The 17406-nt window shown below is 40.1% G+C and overlaps 1 protein-coding gene across 2 annotated transcripts in view; it reads right to left on the bottom strand.

The window, feature by feature from the left end:
• LOC114668853 (plexin-A1-like) overlaps window positions 1-17406 on the bottom strand; it is a 727343-nt gene that overhangs the window by 624973 nt on the left and 84964 nt on the right. For both annotated transcript variants that reach the window (XM_051921286.1, XM_051921287.1), the window contains exon 2: window positions 8312-9676. In XM_051921286.1, the coding sequence (XP_051777246.1) occupies window positions 8312-9484 (1173 nt within the window). In that variant the 5' untranslated portion in view covers window positions 9485-9676. The remainder of the gene's footprint in view (window positions 1-8311; window positions 9677-17406) is intronic.

The raw sequence follows: 17406 nt of genomic DNA, 5'->3' as shown, positions 1-17406 counted from the left end.
GTTCGAAAGTCCTACCATGATGGTAGGGGGTACATCAGTGTACACAGCATGAACAGTTACAGAAGAGTGAGGGGTGCTGGATCTGTGAGGCACTGGGCCACCATGCATAACAATTGCATTTATTTATTTACTCATTTTCAACAAAACGACATACTGTATATCAAAAAATGGTATTAAAAATAAAAACTGAATGCAAACATTCCTTTATAACACAGTGCCCAAAACAGCTAAGCCATATATGTAAACTAAGGTGGGCAACTGTTTCAATAAATTTCTGACAAGTGTCCACAATTTATTTTTTATACCCAATTACTACTGGGGGAGCCAGAAGGCCTAAGTAGTGTCATCTTGTGAACCCAGAAAAAGACCAACCTGGCCAGCTTCATCTTCTTTTGCCGAGGCAGCAGGTCGCAGGCCTTCCCACCAATCTATCGCTTTATGCAATTCAGAGCCTCGGCCTAGAAGATTTCTCCTGGGATGTAGGCAGAAAGGCAGCATCAAGATAATATAAATTAATTAGCACAGGGGGACAGTGAAGGGAAAGGGCGGCGGGGCGGGGGATAGAGCTGGTGATCCTTACATGGCAAATCCCGGAGACTTGCTAATGATGGACTATGTGAATAAATGCAGGACGCTAAATCGGGAGCTGATAAGCATTAACCATTTGTCTACAACGCGTTCAGCTAATACAAGTCTCTTCCTAGCGGGAGATGCACAGATAGGGGCGTGTAACATTACAAGACTGCACTGGCAGGAGGAGATATGATATTATTAAGGTAGGCAGCATCCTTCAAACACATGACAAGGAGGAAGGGGGAAGAAAAAAAAATGGAAGCTCCGGGCTTACAGGGGCATTCAGAATGAAGCACCACAGTGACTGCTAGTGCGGGTAGTACAAAGGAAATGAGCTAACGCCGAGGGTATTTATTACGCAAGGTGCATTTGCAATGCATAATGGGGAGAAAAAATATTATAGTGAGCACAAAAAAAAAGAAAGAAAGCTAGAAAGTCATGATCAAAACCTTAGATGGGCCGATCCTTTCAATTCTGCTCACTTATTCCATATTTGAATACTATTTTGCCCTCCATATCAGCAGGGGCAGCACATGATTTACTATTGCATTAGACTTTTACATTGGCATTACATTTACTTATTTGGCCAAGGTGATGTACAACATCTGAAATACGATTGGTTACATTTCATTTACTTTTCCAATTTAAACACAAGCTGGTGAAGTGACTTGTTCCTGGTCACAGAGTGTCACTAGTAGGATCGTTTTTTGTGACTTTTTTATTATTATTATTTTTAAAGAGAGAAAATGTGGGAACAACAGGATCAGAAAAGTGCCACATCAAAAAGAGAATAAAGTCCACCATCCCACCGGCATCCCCCCACCAGCAGGACCTGGGAGCCAGGGCCTTAAACTCTACGCCACACTTTTATTCAGAGGTAACAAAGGATCGGCACAATGAGGATTGTTCCAAAAAGAAATTGCTATACACATCAACTCTTCGCCTTGCGCCCTGTGTTGGCTGGGATTGGCTCCAAGCAGACCCCGTGACCCTGTGTTCGGATTCAGCGGGTTGGATAATGGATGGATGGATGGATGGATATCAGCTCTTCACAAGTTAAACTGTGAACAGTGCAGCAGGTTTACTAGTGTATGGAAACGTCGGAAACCATTACTAGTCACCATAAACACTTTGGGGAAAATAGTATTATTTAAAAGCTTGTTGAACACTAGGTTAAGAGCAAAGAGCAAAAGACAGATTTAGAAAGGATACGGCCAGGCCGCAAAATCCCAGATGGCTTTTGTGATTGGTAGGATACTACCTGTTCAGTCAGTCAGTCATTTTCCAACCCGCTATATCTGTTCATTAAGTGTAAAATAATAACAATATAAAAATAAACTTTATATAATATAAATCAAGGGTTCTCAACTTTCTGTTTTGGGATACCACCCACAGAATTTAAATGCCTAAAGTACCATTGTTTTCAGATCTAAATTGCTAAGTAAGGAATTCTGTTAGGTAAAATTAAAGGTGGTATTTCTTTATCCATCCGAAAACTATTGTATTGGGGGGTTTAACAAGGCATTTTAGACAGTTTGTACACATGTGGGTACCAATTCATTTTTCTTATGAAATCTAATGTTTTTGTTGTTTTACATATACACACACATATATTTTTATGTAAAATTTATGTAGATTGGATTTCATTTTACATGTCGTTACATATTACAGGCATAGTGGTGGGCTCTGTGGCTAAGCATCCTGAAGGTTGCTGGTTACTGCCAGAAAGGATCCTACTCCATTGGGCCCTTGAGCAAGACCCTTCACCTGAAAATTGTTCCAGGGGTGATGTACAATGGCTGACCCTACACTCTGACCCCCCCCAAAGGTCATGTGAAAAGGTAATTTCCCCTTGGGGATTAATAAAGTGTATCAAACGTCAAAAAAATAAAATAACGTATGAAGAAAGGTGTGGTTTGATACTGACTAAATATTAGACATTTTGTAAATTTTAATTTACAAAAAAATCCATGTGTGGCACAGTTGGGGGAGGGGTGAAGGGGAGCAGTGTGTGTGTGTGTGTTGGGGGGGGGGGATTCCCCCAGGTAAAAACAAATTTGGGGGTTTATAAACAATGACATGATCATCATGGACTACCTGTTTTATCTTACAACTGGACAACTGGCACATACTAAATTTATTCACTTATAGTTTCTGTCTATTAACTGAAAAATAAATACTACTAAAAAACAATACAAAAAATTGAATAATATTATGTCATTCAACTTGTGGGGTTCTGGGCCAGTAACAGGACTTCAATAAAGGCCCAGTTAAGGGACGCACTCTGGACCCCCTGGAGGTAGGCTGGAACTAAAACAAAACTGAGTGCCATTGTGAACAATGCTAAACATCCTCTCTCTGACACAGAAACACTGAGGACTTTCAGCCATCAAAGAAGTGTGTGAAGAAACCTTAGGGGGCTCCTTTATACCAACTGCAATATGCCTGTATACTGCAACACTGGGACTGGGACCGCCAAACACTGGGACTGGGACCGCCAAGTCAGACGTCTTTCTTTTCTTTTGAGTTATTTTAGTGTATGTTCAGACCTGTGTGTGTGTCAACATATTTTTTATATATTATATATATATATATATATACATACAGTATATTTATATATATGTATATATTATATTCATGGCATTCATAGTCTGAATCACAATCTGATTGTATGGGTGGTTACCTACCAGGTAATGCTTGTGGTTTGTCTGCAAGCCGGCAAACATCCACCACGTTTCAGTTGCGAAAAGCAGATCATATAATGTTGCAAAGTTTTACTGTCAAATAATGCAAAGAGTATGCGCCCCTAGGCGTACACACTCACTGCACCCCCTCTCGGGGAATCGAACCTCGGACGTCAGCGTTAGAGGCGAAGCCTCTTACGTTGTGCCACGGCATGTGGTTCGTTTATTTGACAGCATGTAGATCGGGGTAATTACATTCATGGCATTTGTAGTCTGAATCACAACCTGATTGTGTGGGTTGTTACCTACCAGGTAACGCTTGTGGATGCTGTCAAATAAATGAACCACACACCACAGCGCAACGTAAGAGGCTTCACCTCTAACATTGACGTCCGAGGTTCAATTCCCCGAGAGGGGAGAAATAGAGTGTGTACGCCTGATGAGCCCAGAATTAGGGTGAAGCACGTGTCGTGTACTCTTTGCATTATTTGACAGTAAACTATGCAACATTCCATGATCTGCTTCTTGCAACTGAAAGAGGGCACTGTGGCGGATGTTTGCCGAATGGCAGACCAACCACAAGCGTTACCTGGTAGGTAACCACCCACACAATTCAGGTCGGGACTCAGACTACGAATGCAATGAATATACACTATATTATATATCCATCCATCCATTTTCCAACCCACTGAATCCGAACACAGGGTCACGGGGGTCTGCTGGAGCCAATCCCAGCCAACACAGGGCACAAGGCAGGAACCAATCCTGGGCAGGGTGCCAACCCACCACAGGTATATTATATATAATTAGTAATATATATCTATATATTGAGCTTCTGTAAAAATCCAAATATTCCCCTTAGGAGTTCTGTCTATCAAACAGGGTGGATATTTGGTCATTATTTCTTGCTCCATTTTCATTTTTTACTCTTTTTTTCCTTTCTTTTAAATTCTTTTTGTTTTTAGTCATTCTGATGTGTGTGTTTATTTATTTATGCATTTATTTTTGTATTTATTTATTGAGCGTCTGTAAAAAGCCTGTCCATCTATATGAAGAGTACAGACATATTCACATATAAGTACACATTAGTTAGTCTGAAAAATGTTTCATCAATCTAAACATGTTAATTTTCCATTAATAGTTTTTTTTTCTATACTAATGTTAAAAAAGCAGCAATTAGCAGCTATGTATTTGACTCGGGGATTTGCTTATTTTTCTAATTCTTGCCATTTTGCCCTTTTCCCGGTGCAGTTTCCTATTATGTTGACCTGGCGACTAAAGCTCTCCACTAATCTCATTTAAAAGGCTAAGCAGGCTACTGAAACACAATACATGCAATAGGTTTGGGTAGGACAGTTTAATACTTGCTGCTGAGAAATATGGAGGAAAAAATTCCCCTTAAAAGTGACTACCATTATTATCTGTAAAGGTTATGCCTCCCACTCTGACAGAAGAGGCAGCCAAAGGTTTTCAAAATGCACACATTTTCCAGCTTTATACATTAAAATGGGGGCACCTGCATCTCATTCCCTCATCGCCAGAGATGCTGTAATCAGCCTCAGCAGATAAAACATTTTCCCCGAATATGATCCAACGGAGTAGAAATGATCCATTAAATGACATCAGATTATCTAAGGTTTCAGAGGCAGATGCTCTCCATTTGCTCATCAGAAATGTATAAAAATTGCCGTTTGTATCTCATGTCCAGTTTCCAATGTCATTTTTCCTACGGTGCTCCTCGGAGGCGTGTTGGAAAGCAGTGTTTTTGTAATTAATATCATTCTAATGAGTGAATGCTCACAAAATTGTATTAAATGATTAGCATTTCCAATGCTCTTTCCAGTTACTAGAAAAATCCACTATTAGGAAGTAGTAGTCTTGTGGCACGGCACAGCAGCCTGGGTAAATGAACCACAAACGTTACTAGTGATTAGTGCGAATGTGCTGGTTTGAGGTCTGAGAGGATGGAACCCTACTGGAGTCTACTGGCCTGGTGAGGTGAGGCACATCAGTCTAAGCTGGTGAGGGCAAAGAGCCAAGTTGGCATTTGAACATGGCATCACGTGGCCTACAGAACACCCAAGTGTATACACTTTAGCTAACTTTTACATACAAATAAGAGCTTTTTTCTATTGCCCTCTGATGTGTTTTTATTACTGGAGGGCACCCAGCATGAATTCTCCTCGTGAAGTGCGTGCAGCAAGTTATAAGTCAGCCTACTTGCTTTATTAAAATGTAGTGTACAATAAGACACCGACTTGATTTGGTGCCCACGTGGCAGAAAAGAAGCTATTTATAAACTGCGTTGGAATGGCAGGTGAAAGGGGCTCAACCAGCCTTAACATGCAAATTTTGCACAACTTGACTGATATAATTGAGGACATGGAGAGTCCAGCTAACTAAAAATTACAAACCACTAGAATATTTAATGTCCGGCAACTCAAACTAACAAACGGAGTAGGTGGTTCTAGTACAGTTGTGACATACATCCAAATCACCTGTAATCTTGCACACACGAAAAGTTTACAAATAGCCATCACCTCTCTGAGGTGGAAACTTTATGAGACTAAAAACCAACCCTTGATGGCTGCCCACTTTTAAATCCTCTACTCATCTTCTCAGAGTCTTTGTGTCTGAATGCCAGCAACAACACAAAAGTGTAGCCACTCTGATCTGAATGAGCAGCTTGGACGACAGCTGGCAATCTTAACACCGTTTTCTTGGGAGCCATCTCTTCAAGCGCCACTTTAATGCCAGACCAACTGGGAGCACATCGCACCCACTCCCCCTTGGTTGTTAACATAAATTTTCCACATCAATTAAGTATCAACTTTGTAATTCTGCAAGAGAATTCCAGTAGGGTGTGTATTATCATACTTGGCTGTGCGTCTTCAAATCGGCTCCCATCTTACCTGACCAAACACAGCCTGCTAAGCTTATCTGTCTGTTAAAATATAAAGTAACAAGAGGAAAGCAAAGTGCATGAAAGGCAAGGTGGTGGTTATCTGTGTTACTAAAAAAGTGTTAATATTTACCTTAGAAAATGAAAAAAGAAGTAGCAATACTCAACCAGTGTCAGCTTCGTTCTATTGACGAAAGAATAAGATACAAGCTATTAACAATCCTAAGGTGCCATAACATGGGCGACACTTTGAGAGTTTTAAAACAACTGTTTGTGGGTAGCTCACTCATCAATTAAGAACTTTTAATTGCCAATCATCAAATAGAATCCAACGTACAGCTTCAAAAAAATGAATAACACTTATTAAGTAAAACACGGGTGCAAAATTCAAATCTTGCAGGGCCGCAGTGGCTACAGGTTTTCATTATAGCCACTTTCTTTGTTCCACCAAAACACAAAAAAAATTTTGCTTGATAAGCCACCAATGTTCCAAATTTGTCATACTCAACAAACACGGAAGACACTCAAAATAGTCCTCCATATTACTCAAGCTTGCTAGCAAACTACACAAAATAAATGTATGGTATAAGCTATCGACATTACAAAGTCATCATGCTCAAAAAACATGGAAGAGGCTTGTATCATCTCAAAATAATTCTTTGCATTACTCAAGCTTGCTAGCAAACAACCTAAAAACAAATAAATTCACCGCATTAGCTATCGACATTGCAAAGTCGTCATACTCAAGATACACAGAAGACGCATCTATCAGCTCAAAATAAATCTCCACATTACTCAAGTTTGTTAGCAAACAACCAAAAATTAAATAACATGTATTGTATAAGCCAGTGGTTCCCAAACTTTTTCGATTCTCGGCACCCTTGCTGAATCCAAGTTTTCCCAAGGCGCATCCCGTCAAATTCTAATTTGCGAAATAGCCAATATTTTTTTTTATTAATTAAAGGGTTAAGCAAAAATAAATAAAACACGTATTTAAGATCACCTTGTAAGATGATAGCAATACATTGCTTGGTATTGATGCCTGCTTATAAAAACCACCTTTTTGTTGATTTAACTCTTTTAAACTTTCTGGTAAAGTAGTCACGAGATTTACTAACCATGCTGGGACGATTGGTTTTTACATGACATTTCAACTTACTTGGTAGCATACACTCTGGTGCCAAAACTTTCATACATATTACACACTGCGGCCTCTCTTCACCATTGACATCTGTCAATGTAAAACCAAAGTCCAAATAACTGTTATCATCATATATTCGATATTTACGCTTCTTCACACTCTGGCTGACGTTGCTACTGGTTGACGGTGTGCTCTCTTTATTTTCACTCTCACAACGCTTATTACTGTTTAGTAAAAACCGATCCATTTTTAAAAATACATACGAGAAGAAATACTTCAAAAACTTTACTTGACTTAATCACAACAATATACAGTTGATACAATCTCCGAAAACTAATTCAACACTAAGACCGGGCAAAACTGACAGCTATTTATATACAAACACAAAGTACTGAGAAAAGTTGTACAAACTACTAAAACAATCGAGAAACTTAATTATTATAGAGCGCCATCTAGTAACCATTTGTAGAGGCTTCCGCAAACAGTTATTACTAAGTGAGTTGTACCACGTCCGCCAGATGTCGCGTCCTATCACATTCCATTGAAAATGGAAATAAAATTATGAAAATGTTGTAATATTTCCCCTGTGAAGAAGCCGTGCACACTTTGGAAACCACTGGTATAAGCTATTGACATTGCAAAGTTGTCATATGTGAGAAACACAAAAGAGGTATCCATTGGCTCAAAGTAATTCTTCACATTTCTCAAGCTTGTGCTAGCAAATAGTAAATAAATAAATAAACCTGTGGGATAAGTGATCAACATTTCAAAATCGTCACTCTCAAACACTGAAGACACTTTCTACCAAATCAGAATCTCTCCATGTCAATCAAGCTTTAAACTGAGCAAATAGAGCTAAGGACATGTAAGATGCTAAGATACAACAACTACTCTATTTTGTCAAGATAAATTAATACAAGTGCATCAACAGAACATTGCTTATACAAAAGGTTAAAATAAACTTCTCTCGAAGAAGTAGCACAACATAAACAGCATACTCTCAGCACTTACCGAGTTAATGCAGGCAAGCTCCTTGTTCAGCAGCCAGGGTAGGGACAACTTTCCATCTCCCTTGTAACACGACTGAATCCGCTCCTTAATTTTCTCCTTAATTTTCCTCAAAGTAAATAGGCACATTGCTGACTCTTTAGGAGGTTTAGCCCGGTTCTTTTGACCCTGTGAGAAGACCGTGAATAAGATGTCCTCTTTCTCCGATATCCCCAGTGACCTGGCCAAATGCTTGCCAGGCTTGGTAAGGAAGGCATCCTGAATGAGTCGGTACTCCACTCCATCTTTGGTGCATCCAACTGGAAACTCCACATAGGAGTAGAATTTGGGGTCGTCGACACAGAGACGCACAATTTTGGACGTGAAGAACTGCTCCCCGCTGGCATCAGGGGAGGTCAGTTGGGTATCCAGTTGAAGGGTAAGGTAATACACAAACTGCTCGCTGCTGAAACTGTAGATGTAGTAAATGTCAAAAGCAGGGAACTTGGACAGTGTGTCCGAGGGGATTTTTAGCTGGGAGGAAACAAACTCATCCTGATAGACAAAGCTGAACATATCAGCATTCTCCTCATTCACCATCAACTTTCGACTAGAGAGGGTAGGAAAGTATTCCGACTTGCCATCGATGGGCGTCCCAATGAACAGTTTGTTGTTCATCTCATTGGTGCCTTTAATGATGACCCCAGACATGGTACCCGATTCGTTGACACTAGAGAGGTAGTGTTCTTTTCGGTGGTGAGGCTCTCCAAGCTTGAACAGGTCATCAAGCCTTAAAAACTGGCAGATACCCTGAGAGGCGCTGCCACAAGCAATCAGGCGATTCTGAGTGTAGTCCACAAGCAGCAATTTGTTGACATTGTTGGTAATTACTAAGCCATGGGGACATGACTGCACACTGGGTGGAGGGTAACATTTCTCATTGTCATCTACCGGGCCGGTCATGTGAGTTCTTAACAGAGTAAGGTTATTGGAGAGTTTGTAAATCCGGTTCACAGCACCAACATACACATCGCCAGTTTTATTGTGGATCACCAAATGAGTTAAACCCCAGTCACTGACCGAGAACGTTTTGAACAGTTTCGGGCTCCCAGTCACCATCGATGAGACAGTCACTCCCAAAAACAGCAAGTTCCATAGGAAAGACAAGTAAAGCCTTTTGCAAGGAAGTGGTTTCATATTTGCTCCCCCTTGTGTACCACTTTCTCCTTCCACTGTCAGATGAGTTCCAGTTGACGAGGAAAGGCGTGAGGAATGGAAGGGAAGGGAAACAAGGGTAGGGGAGGGACTATTGATCCAACGTCCTTTTCTCTTTGTCTGGATCTGTCATCTATATCATCAGGAGCATCTGCAGCAACAAAACAGAGATCCCTGCAAGGGAAAAAGCACATTATGAAATATGATGGAACATTTCATATTGATTATGCATTGTCGGTTTAAAAGCCGGGGACGTTCTGCCAAAAAACAAAACTAATCCAACGGCCGGGCCTTAGGGGAAATTCTTAACAGCTTTTAATTTGGAGAATAGATGGCTCTCGCATCAAGCAGATTTCACTTGGACACAATCAAGATTGAATAGTTATGAAAAAAAAAAATGTACAGGACGATGAATGTGCTCAAGCAAATAAGATCTCTAAAATTTATACCGCTGATCAGCCATTCATCACTGAACTGGAGTCCAAGTAGTAAGTACATAATCATTGTAAAGATTCCCAGAAGTTAATTACCCTCCTCACTCACCACTTTTAGACATTAACAAAGGCCTACATGCTTTTAAAACTCATTTTTTGCTCCTATCACTCTGGATACAAAAGGTGTGACAAAACACACTTAAAAACGTTTGGTAAATTTCATCTTCTTCAAGCTTGAACTCTGCTCTGTGATACCATCAGTAGTGCACGATTCGGCTACAAAAAGAGAAAACATTCTCAATTAAGCTTTAATTTTATAGTTGATTAAGAAAAATAGCATGCTTTGTAAGTACTGCATGGAAGAGTAATACATGAATGGTACTTATTGCTCTTCAATCAAGTGTCCCAGGTTCAAATTCCTCACCCATTGCTATCTGTGTAGAGTTTGCATGCGCTCCCTGTGGTGACCTTGATTTTCCTCCAGATACTTCAATTTTCCTCCCACATCTCAATAATGTGTCGTCGTTTACTGGATTGTCAATTCTAAATTAGCCCCCCCATGTGATATTAGGTGTGTGCGCAAGTGGACCTGGTTTAGGGCTGACACCCCTTCCAGGATTAGTTTCTGTTTTAGGTTTGATGCCTCCAGTTATGCAAAGTTGGGCTGAAGCAGCTCTAAGAATTTTAATATTTATGTTATGCATGACACCCATGCTAGGGTTGACTCCTATCTTGTGCACACTACTAGGATTGGCTCCAATCCCCTCAACGCAGGAATGGACATAAAAACCAAACTCTGTCCCATCTGTGAGACTAAAGACCTGTTGGCCACCACCAAAAAGAGAATGTAATATCATATGCCACATATAAGACCTCAGAATAAAATATGAACATTTCAAAGGTTTGCCTCTGCCCGGTTTTTAGCTTGAAAAAGAAAGCAATAGGGTTTAAAGTAGCATTTGGAAGCACCAAAAAAAGAAAGTAAGTGCCCCCAGGAACAGTGTTGTAACTTTTAACCTTTATCAACATTCTGATCCTCATTCCATCAGAAAGTGTGACCCATGAGGTCAAAAAGATTCCTATCGGTCAATGACAGAAAAAAAGAGTTAAGTCAGGTTTATACTTGACGCATCTGCTTTGGTCACGAGGGTGAAAAAAATGATGTTGAGTGCGCTGCATGTGGAGTTTTTTTTTTTTTCGGACTACACAAGGTTGCAAAGCAGATCCCACGCATTCGAAAAGCTGAATTTCAATAAGAGGTTGGCAACAGAAGTGTGGTGGTATTGACATCTCTATAATTCCTCTCTCCCAGACCACAAAGATGCTCAGGAGATAACAAATTCATGGAATGAAACTGCAAATAGCAATAAATAAAACGAAACAGTACGTAAGAAAATAATTCTTCTCCTTTTGTTTTTCACTTAAAGCGCATAATAACAGGCACAATTCTTCTTCCATTAGCAGTGTGGCCATCTTTTGCTGAACAATTATGTAAACAATTAATTTCCTGTACTATGAAAGTGTTATGTATGCACCATTGACCAAACACTGCCACCTACTGATTACGAGAATGTCAATGCGGCAATCGAACAAGTATATATGAGGTGACAGTGTGCGCTTTGGGTAGTAGTCTGGGCACAGGCTTGGTGCGGTAAGTGTTAATTGGACTTTAGAAGAAGCACATGAATTTATTTCTGGCAAAGAGAGCAAGACAGGATACTGAAGCTAGAGGGCGTATGGACATTTCCGCCTTAAGGAATTGCACAACTATTCAGCCGTTGTGCGATATTTACTGGGGTAGGTCACCCAACTGCATAGATACTGCTGAAATGAGAATTCGATTACCATATGTTCACATATGTTAAAGAACATGGTGCCTTTCAGAAGGTCCCTCTGTCTTGTAGCTTTACATAACACATTATAATGAAGAGTACGTGTTTATTCACTTGCTATGGGGATTTTCAGAGTTAGCGTCTGATGTTACATCAACTTGAATTTCACTGCAACATTTGGTGAGGTTGCGGTTAAACTGTTACTTGGTCGGGACAAAATGCACTTAAAGATAGGCTGTACTCTTTTCAGAAGACAAAGCATAATACTTTTAACAACATACTGTACATTCCATTTCTGGCCAACCTAGTTATTATGTTGTATTGTGTTCATAAGAATTACTTGTGAACGCTTTAAAAGCGCTGGTTTGTTTTTCCTCTCCAGTATGACAAACCCCCTTCCCTCCCACATATGATGTACCGTTCGACTTGTCTTTATGTCTAGTTATGCAAGATGTCAAGCCTTTTGGGGATCAACCTATTTTTGACCTTCTAGACCATTTTGGATCATATTTTGTGCAGGAGATTAGACCCTTATGAGAAACATTAAACCAACAAAAATGATCAGAATGACTTGATGTTGTGCATGCCACATCAATCCACCCCAGGGTTCACCCCCTAATGGGATATGATGGGTGAAAAGTTGAACCTTAAAAAAAAAAGGGGGATTGGTAACAGGCATTTGGAGTGTTGTTTTATTCTATTTCAAGGTTGCTGATCACAAATATGATATTTTTGATATTTGATTCTTTACCGGTGGTCCTACACTCTAAGACCCACTCCCAGGTGGTTAAAAATGACAAATTTCAAACATAAGCATATGGGGTATCATTTTAGACTATTTCATGGTCAATGAATACAAATCTGATGTGATTTTTGAAGTATGGTCACCTACTAGGCATCTAGCCCTCTATGGACTTCAACCAGATTGTGGAAAATGACAAATATTTAGACTTTAAACATTCCAACTGAAGCACACATTTTAATCTTTCAAATATCTGATGCAATTATTCTTGTTTATTATGTACTTCTACCTCACGAAGTAAATCATTATATTTCTTAAGAACACCACAAATTAGTGCGGCTTATGCTAATTAGGCCTTTTTATCACTAAATGAGGTGAAAGATTAACAAATATGTCACAACTAAGCTAATTCAGGTAGCATTATTTGCAACAAATGAGCTAGAAATTTGAGCCACTGAGCTACAAACTTTGCAGGGAGTTCACCTGAAGATTGCCACAGTTAAACTGGTATTTTAAGTCTATCCCATGGAACGCATCCCATCTTCACCTCCAAAATAACACTGCCATTATGAAGGACGACCTCGCTCTCCGGCCAAAGCAGCTATTAGACAGAGACTGCTGTTCACTGGTGAGGTGGGGGCCGGCTCAGGTAAAAAAAAAAAATACAGTTTATCCCCCAAATTATGATGGCCATTGATTTATTGTCACTCTCATGAATGCAGCATAACTGTACGCAGCCAACCCAGGCATATGCCATTTGCCTTTCCATACCAACAACAACATTTATTTATATAGCACATTTTCATACAAAAAGTAGCTCAAAGATCTTTATATAATGAAGAAAAGAAAAATAAAAGACAAAATAAGAAAATTAAAATAAAACAACCACACACCCAGTCTTAGTCAGCAGGCAGAAAAGAGAAGGATCTTGAAGGGCACCTGCATTTTCTTTTTAACAAACTCCCACTCCTACACAAGTACAATTTTTGCACTGATTTGTCAATGAGTGATCATTGGGCAACGCTGCTCGAGACAGGCTGACCTGTGGATTGTGGGCAGTGTGTCTTTTACAGCATCGGGGGTGTGACAAAACCTACATGTGGGACATGGTGTCAAGCGTGGATGAGCATCTCTTGGCATTATGTCATGAAAACACAGGAGGAGCCGATGGTCAGATTGGGATAAATGTAGGAGGCGAGTGCACTCTGCTCGGAAGAGACCTGGGTGGGATTGTGATGAATGACTGACAGACAGCGCACAATGATAGCAGCTGCCAGAAATAACAGTGGCACTGGCACTCGGATGACTGTTGGCAGTGTGCCTTGACAGCACAGTGAGAGCATTTCACAGCAGGGGAGCGGGCTTAGCCCACCAGAGCGGAGGTTCGCTATGCACTATTTCATGGACTTTAAACTAGTGTATATGTCAAATCACTGAAAAAGAAATTAGGGATTTCAGTATATAATATGTCAGTCTGTTCAATATCTTTGTACTGTAACATTATAAAACCTTCAAAATATATACTCCTGTATTACTTATAAAAGGCTAATCATATGGTGTTTGCTGATTAGGTTTACTAAATGAGCAGTGGAGGCCTTAGCCAAAAAAGAGCAAACCCAAGTACACTACCGGTCAAAAGTTTTAGAACACCTCCATTTTTTCAGTTCTTCTTCAAATTTAATCAGTTGGAATACAATGAATGACATAAAATAGTGAAAAAATAAGCAATAAACTGCCAAGAGGTTTAAATTAGCAAAAAATGAAAAAAAAGAAAAATTTCAGAAAATTACAAATGGGCCCTCTTCAGGGAGCAACTAATAGGTAACAACCTACAGAAGTTCTGCAGCAATTAAAGTAAATGATGCCTTGCAAGTTGAAACAAACCATTTGTGCAGGTGTCCCCAACTTCTGTTGATTACTTAAAAACCCTCTGTGTGTCTTAAAGCAGAGTTGGGACAGACTGCGCTACCACACCCGAACAACTAATAGGTTACAACCTACTAGTTACAACCTACTACAGCCCTAAAGATGTTCTGCAGCAATTAAAGTAAATGAAGCCTTGCAAGTTGAAGCAAACAATTTGTGCAGGTGTCCCCAACTTCTGTTGATTACTTAAAAACCCTCTGTCTGTCTTAAAGCACAGTTGGGACAGACTATGTCACTACACCCTCTAAAGAACTACTTGGATAATATTCCAGGAATCATGGCAAGAAAATGACAATTAAGAAATGAAATGAGACAGAACATTAGAAGTGTAGGCCTTTCGTTTAGAGAAATTGGGAAAAAAATAAAATCAAAGTGTCAGTGAGTACAGTGGTGTCCTACACAATCGAAAGGCAATTGGAAACTGGAAGAAACTCTGATAGGAAGAGGCAGACCCAAAGACACAACCCAATCAGAAGACAACTTTCTGAGGGTCAGCAGCTTGTGTGACAGGAGCATAACAGCATCAAAAAAACCTGAGGTGTTGTAAAACTTTTGACTGGTAGTGTATCTACTTACCAGCAAATAATGTAATGCCACACCTTCTTTGAAAAGGAAATAGTACATCTTTAACAGCAACAAAGTCAAGGGAAGGCTCATGGTCTACCACCTGCTCAGTCGCTTTAAGCTAAATCTCAGGGTACTGTCTCGAGACAAGTTAGAATTGGGGTGAGATGACTAGCAACTCCATTACTTGTAAAGTTACATAGAAGCGCCCACATCAAAACCTATTAAAGGTAGGAGACTACATGGCCCGATTTAACACGCATTTGTTAAGAAGAACCATCTCATTTTGTTTGTTTGCTTTTCTTTCATTCAAAGACATATGATGCCACGATTGTGACTTTGCTCTAAATGCCTGCACTACTCAGATGGGACACAGAGGTTTGTCTAGCACAAGTTAAGCAGTAAGCCTACATGAAACAACAACAGATCCTCACTAATATAGTGGTGAGTATCCCCACCTGTCACACAGAAGACACTGGGGTCAGAGTCCCCCAATGGAGAGGCTGGACTATGACAGGCAGTGTGGCATAGTGGTAAAGGCTTTAGTCTTCAACCCTGAGTTTGTGGGTTCAACTCCTACTACTAACACTGTGTGTCCATGTGGGACCACCTGCCTGTGTTCCAATTGGAACAAGAAATGTTGTAAACTGTCTTGGAAAAAGACATCGGCCAGATAGTAATAACTGTTAATAATGATAACTGCAGCCACTTGGCCACCTACTTCTCAAACCCCAGAATTAACCCTCATTTAGTTTAGCCCTGAAGTTCACTAGAAGGCACAAAAGGGAGGTCACAGAAACACAAAGGAGAAAAAACATCACTGGTGAACCCAAAAAAGAGCTACAAAATGGAAGCCGAGCGAGTGGAATATGAACTACATGACACAAAGAAGACATCTCACCTAAAAGACTCTCAGCCTGCATTGTTCAGCCCGAATCCCAAGCCAAAGTTAAGTGTGCCAAAGACAATATATAAAGCGCAACATCATCTACATTCACTCCACCACCTCTGACGGCGACCTTCTGCCTTGTACTTCTACAGCAGCCCCTAATGGCCACTCCCTTCTCTGTGTTATGCAAGGGCTGTCATTTCTGCTTGGGGAAGGAGCTCAGCTGAGGAAGCCAGAGGCTAACCAAAGGTAGTTTGAGACATTCCTGGGCTGCTGGAGATGAATAAGACTTGTTTATGTGACAGGCTGCAAAGACCCCTCCCTTCCCACGCCTCTGAAAAGCCGCACTGGCAGACAAAATAAACACAGACGAATCCGTCTAATTTGCTCGTGAATGTTTCTGATCGCCGCTTAATCGTCCCTTCAAATATGTCGCAGCTGGGCGGCTTGTTTATTTTTTTATTATTTATAAAAATCAACACCCTGCTCCACCCCCACACCCCATAAACCAAAAAAAATAAATAAATAAATAAAAATCCAGCTTCATTCCTGGAAACTCATACATTACCATACAAATGTGCAGTATTTACATATCAAATGTGTTTGCCTGTGTTTAAAAGCACTTAGCTGGCTTTAGATACAGAAAAGCTGCATCAAATTCAGAGTTAGAGCATAGAACTATTATATTGGGATAATAAGCACCATGAGATTGTTCTCCCACATCCTTGGCAAAGCAAAACAAATACCGCTAATTGATGAGTGACTGTTCTATATAATTACAGCTTTCATTAAACAGTAAATCGGCTCAGTGATGCTACATTTCCTGGACACTCTAGTCTCATCTTAGGTCTCCAACAAACAATCTTATAGGGGTGATGGGACGGAAGATTAACAGAAAAACAGGAATAAGTTAGTCGGGTACAAAAGGAGTCAATGAAATGTAACAATTTTAAAATTAGATGACGCACAGGTCTACTGAAAAGCAAAAACAAAACAGATTTTAAGAGCCATACTTGACAAACCTAGCATCACAAGGTAGATTTAAGACCCTAAAAACACTGAGGCCAATTTATGTGAAACTCAAATACAAGGTGGAAGCAAGGTGTATGCATCCATTCCTGACCCACTTACAATATCTAGGAAAGGGTTGCAGGGAGACAACACTATAACTTTTGGTTAAATAGAGGGGCGTACCTGCTCTCGAATCCATTAGGGGCAAACCTTAGTGGATTCACGCTTCCCATCTATAAGCGTCTACAAGAAATTTTGTTGTTCTGATGTTTAATTCTAATAGTTTTATCATCTCGGCCTTACAGCTCAGGTCACAATAATCAGTCCAACATAATTGGTAGACATTTCCCTACCCATCAAAGCACTTAAATAATCGACTCAAAACTAGTTCAGCTTTTTCTTCCCCATTGTCTTTCAGTGCATTTTCAGGAGTTCAGCGAAGATCTCAAATTTTTCCATGATTTCGCTGAACTTGAAATGAATTCAGAAGGGTTCGTTCATCACTA

The sequence above is a fragment of the Erpetoichthys calabaricus genome, chromosome 18, assembly GCF_900747795.2.
Source record: "Erpetoichthys calabaricus chromosome 18, fErpCal1.3, whole genome shotgun sequence".
Lineage (NCBI taxonomy): Eukaryota > Metazoa > Chordata > Cladistia > Polypteriformes > Polypteridae > Erpetoichthys > Erpetoichthys calabaricus.
The sequence above is the reverse complement of the archived record's forward strand: the minus strand, read 5'-3'. Positions and strand labels throughout refer to the sequence as shown.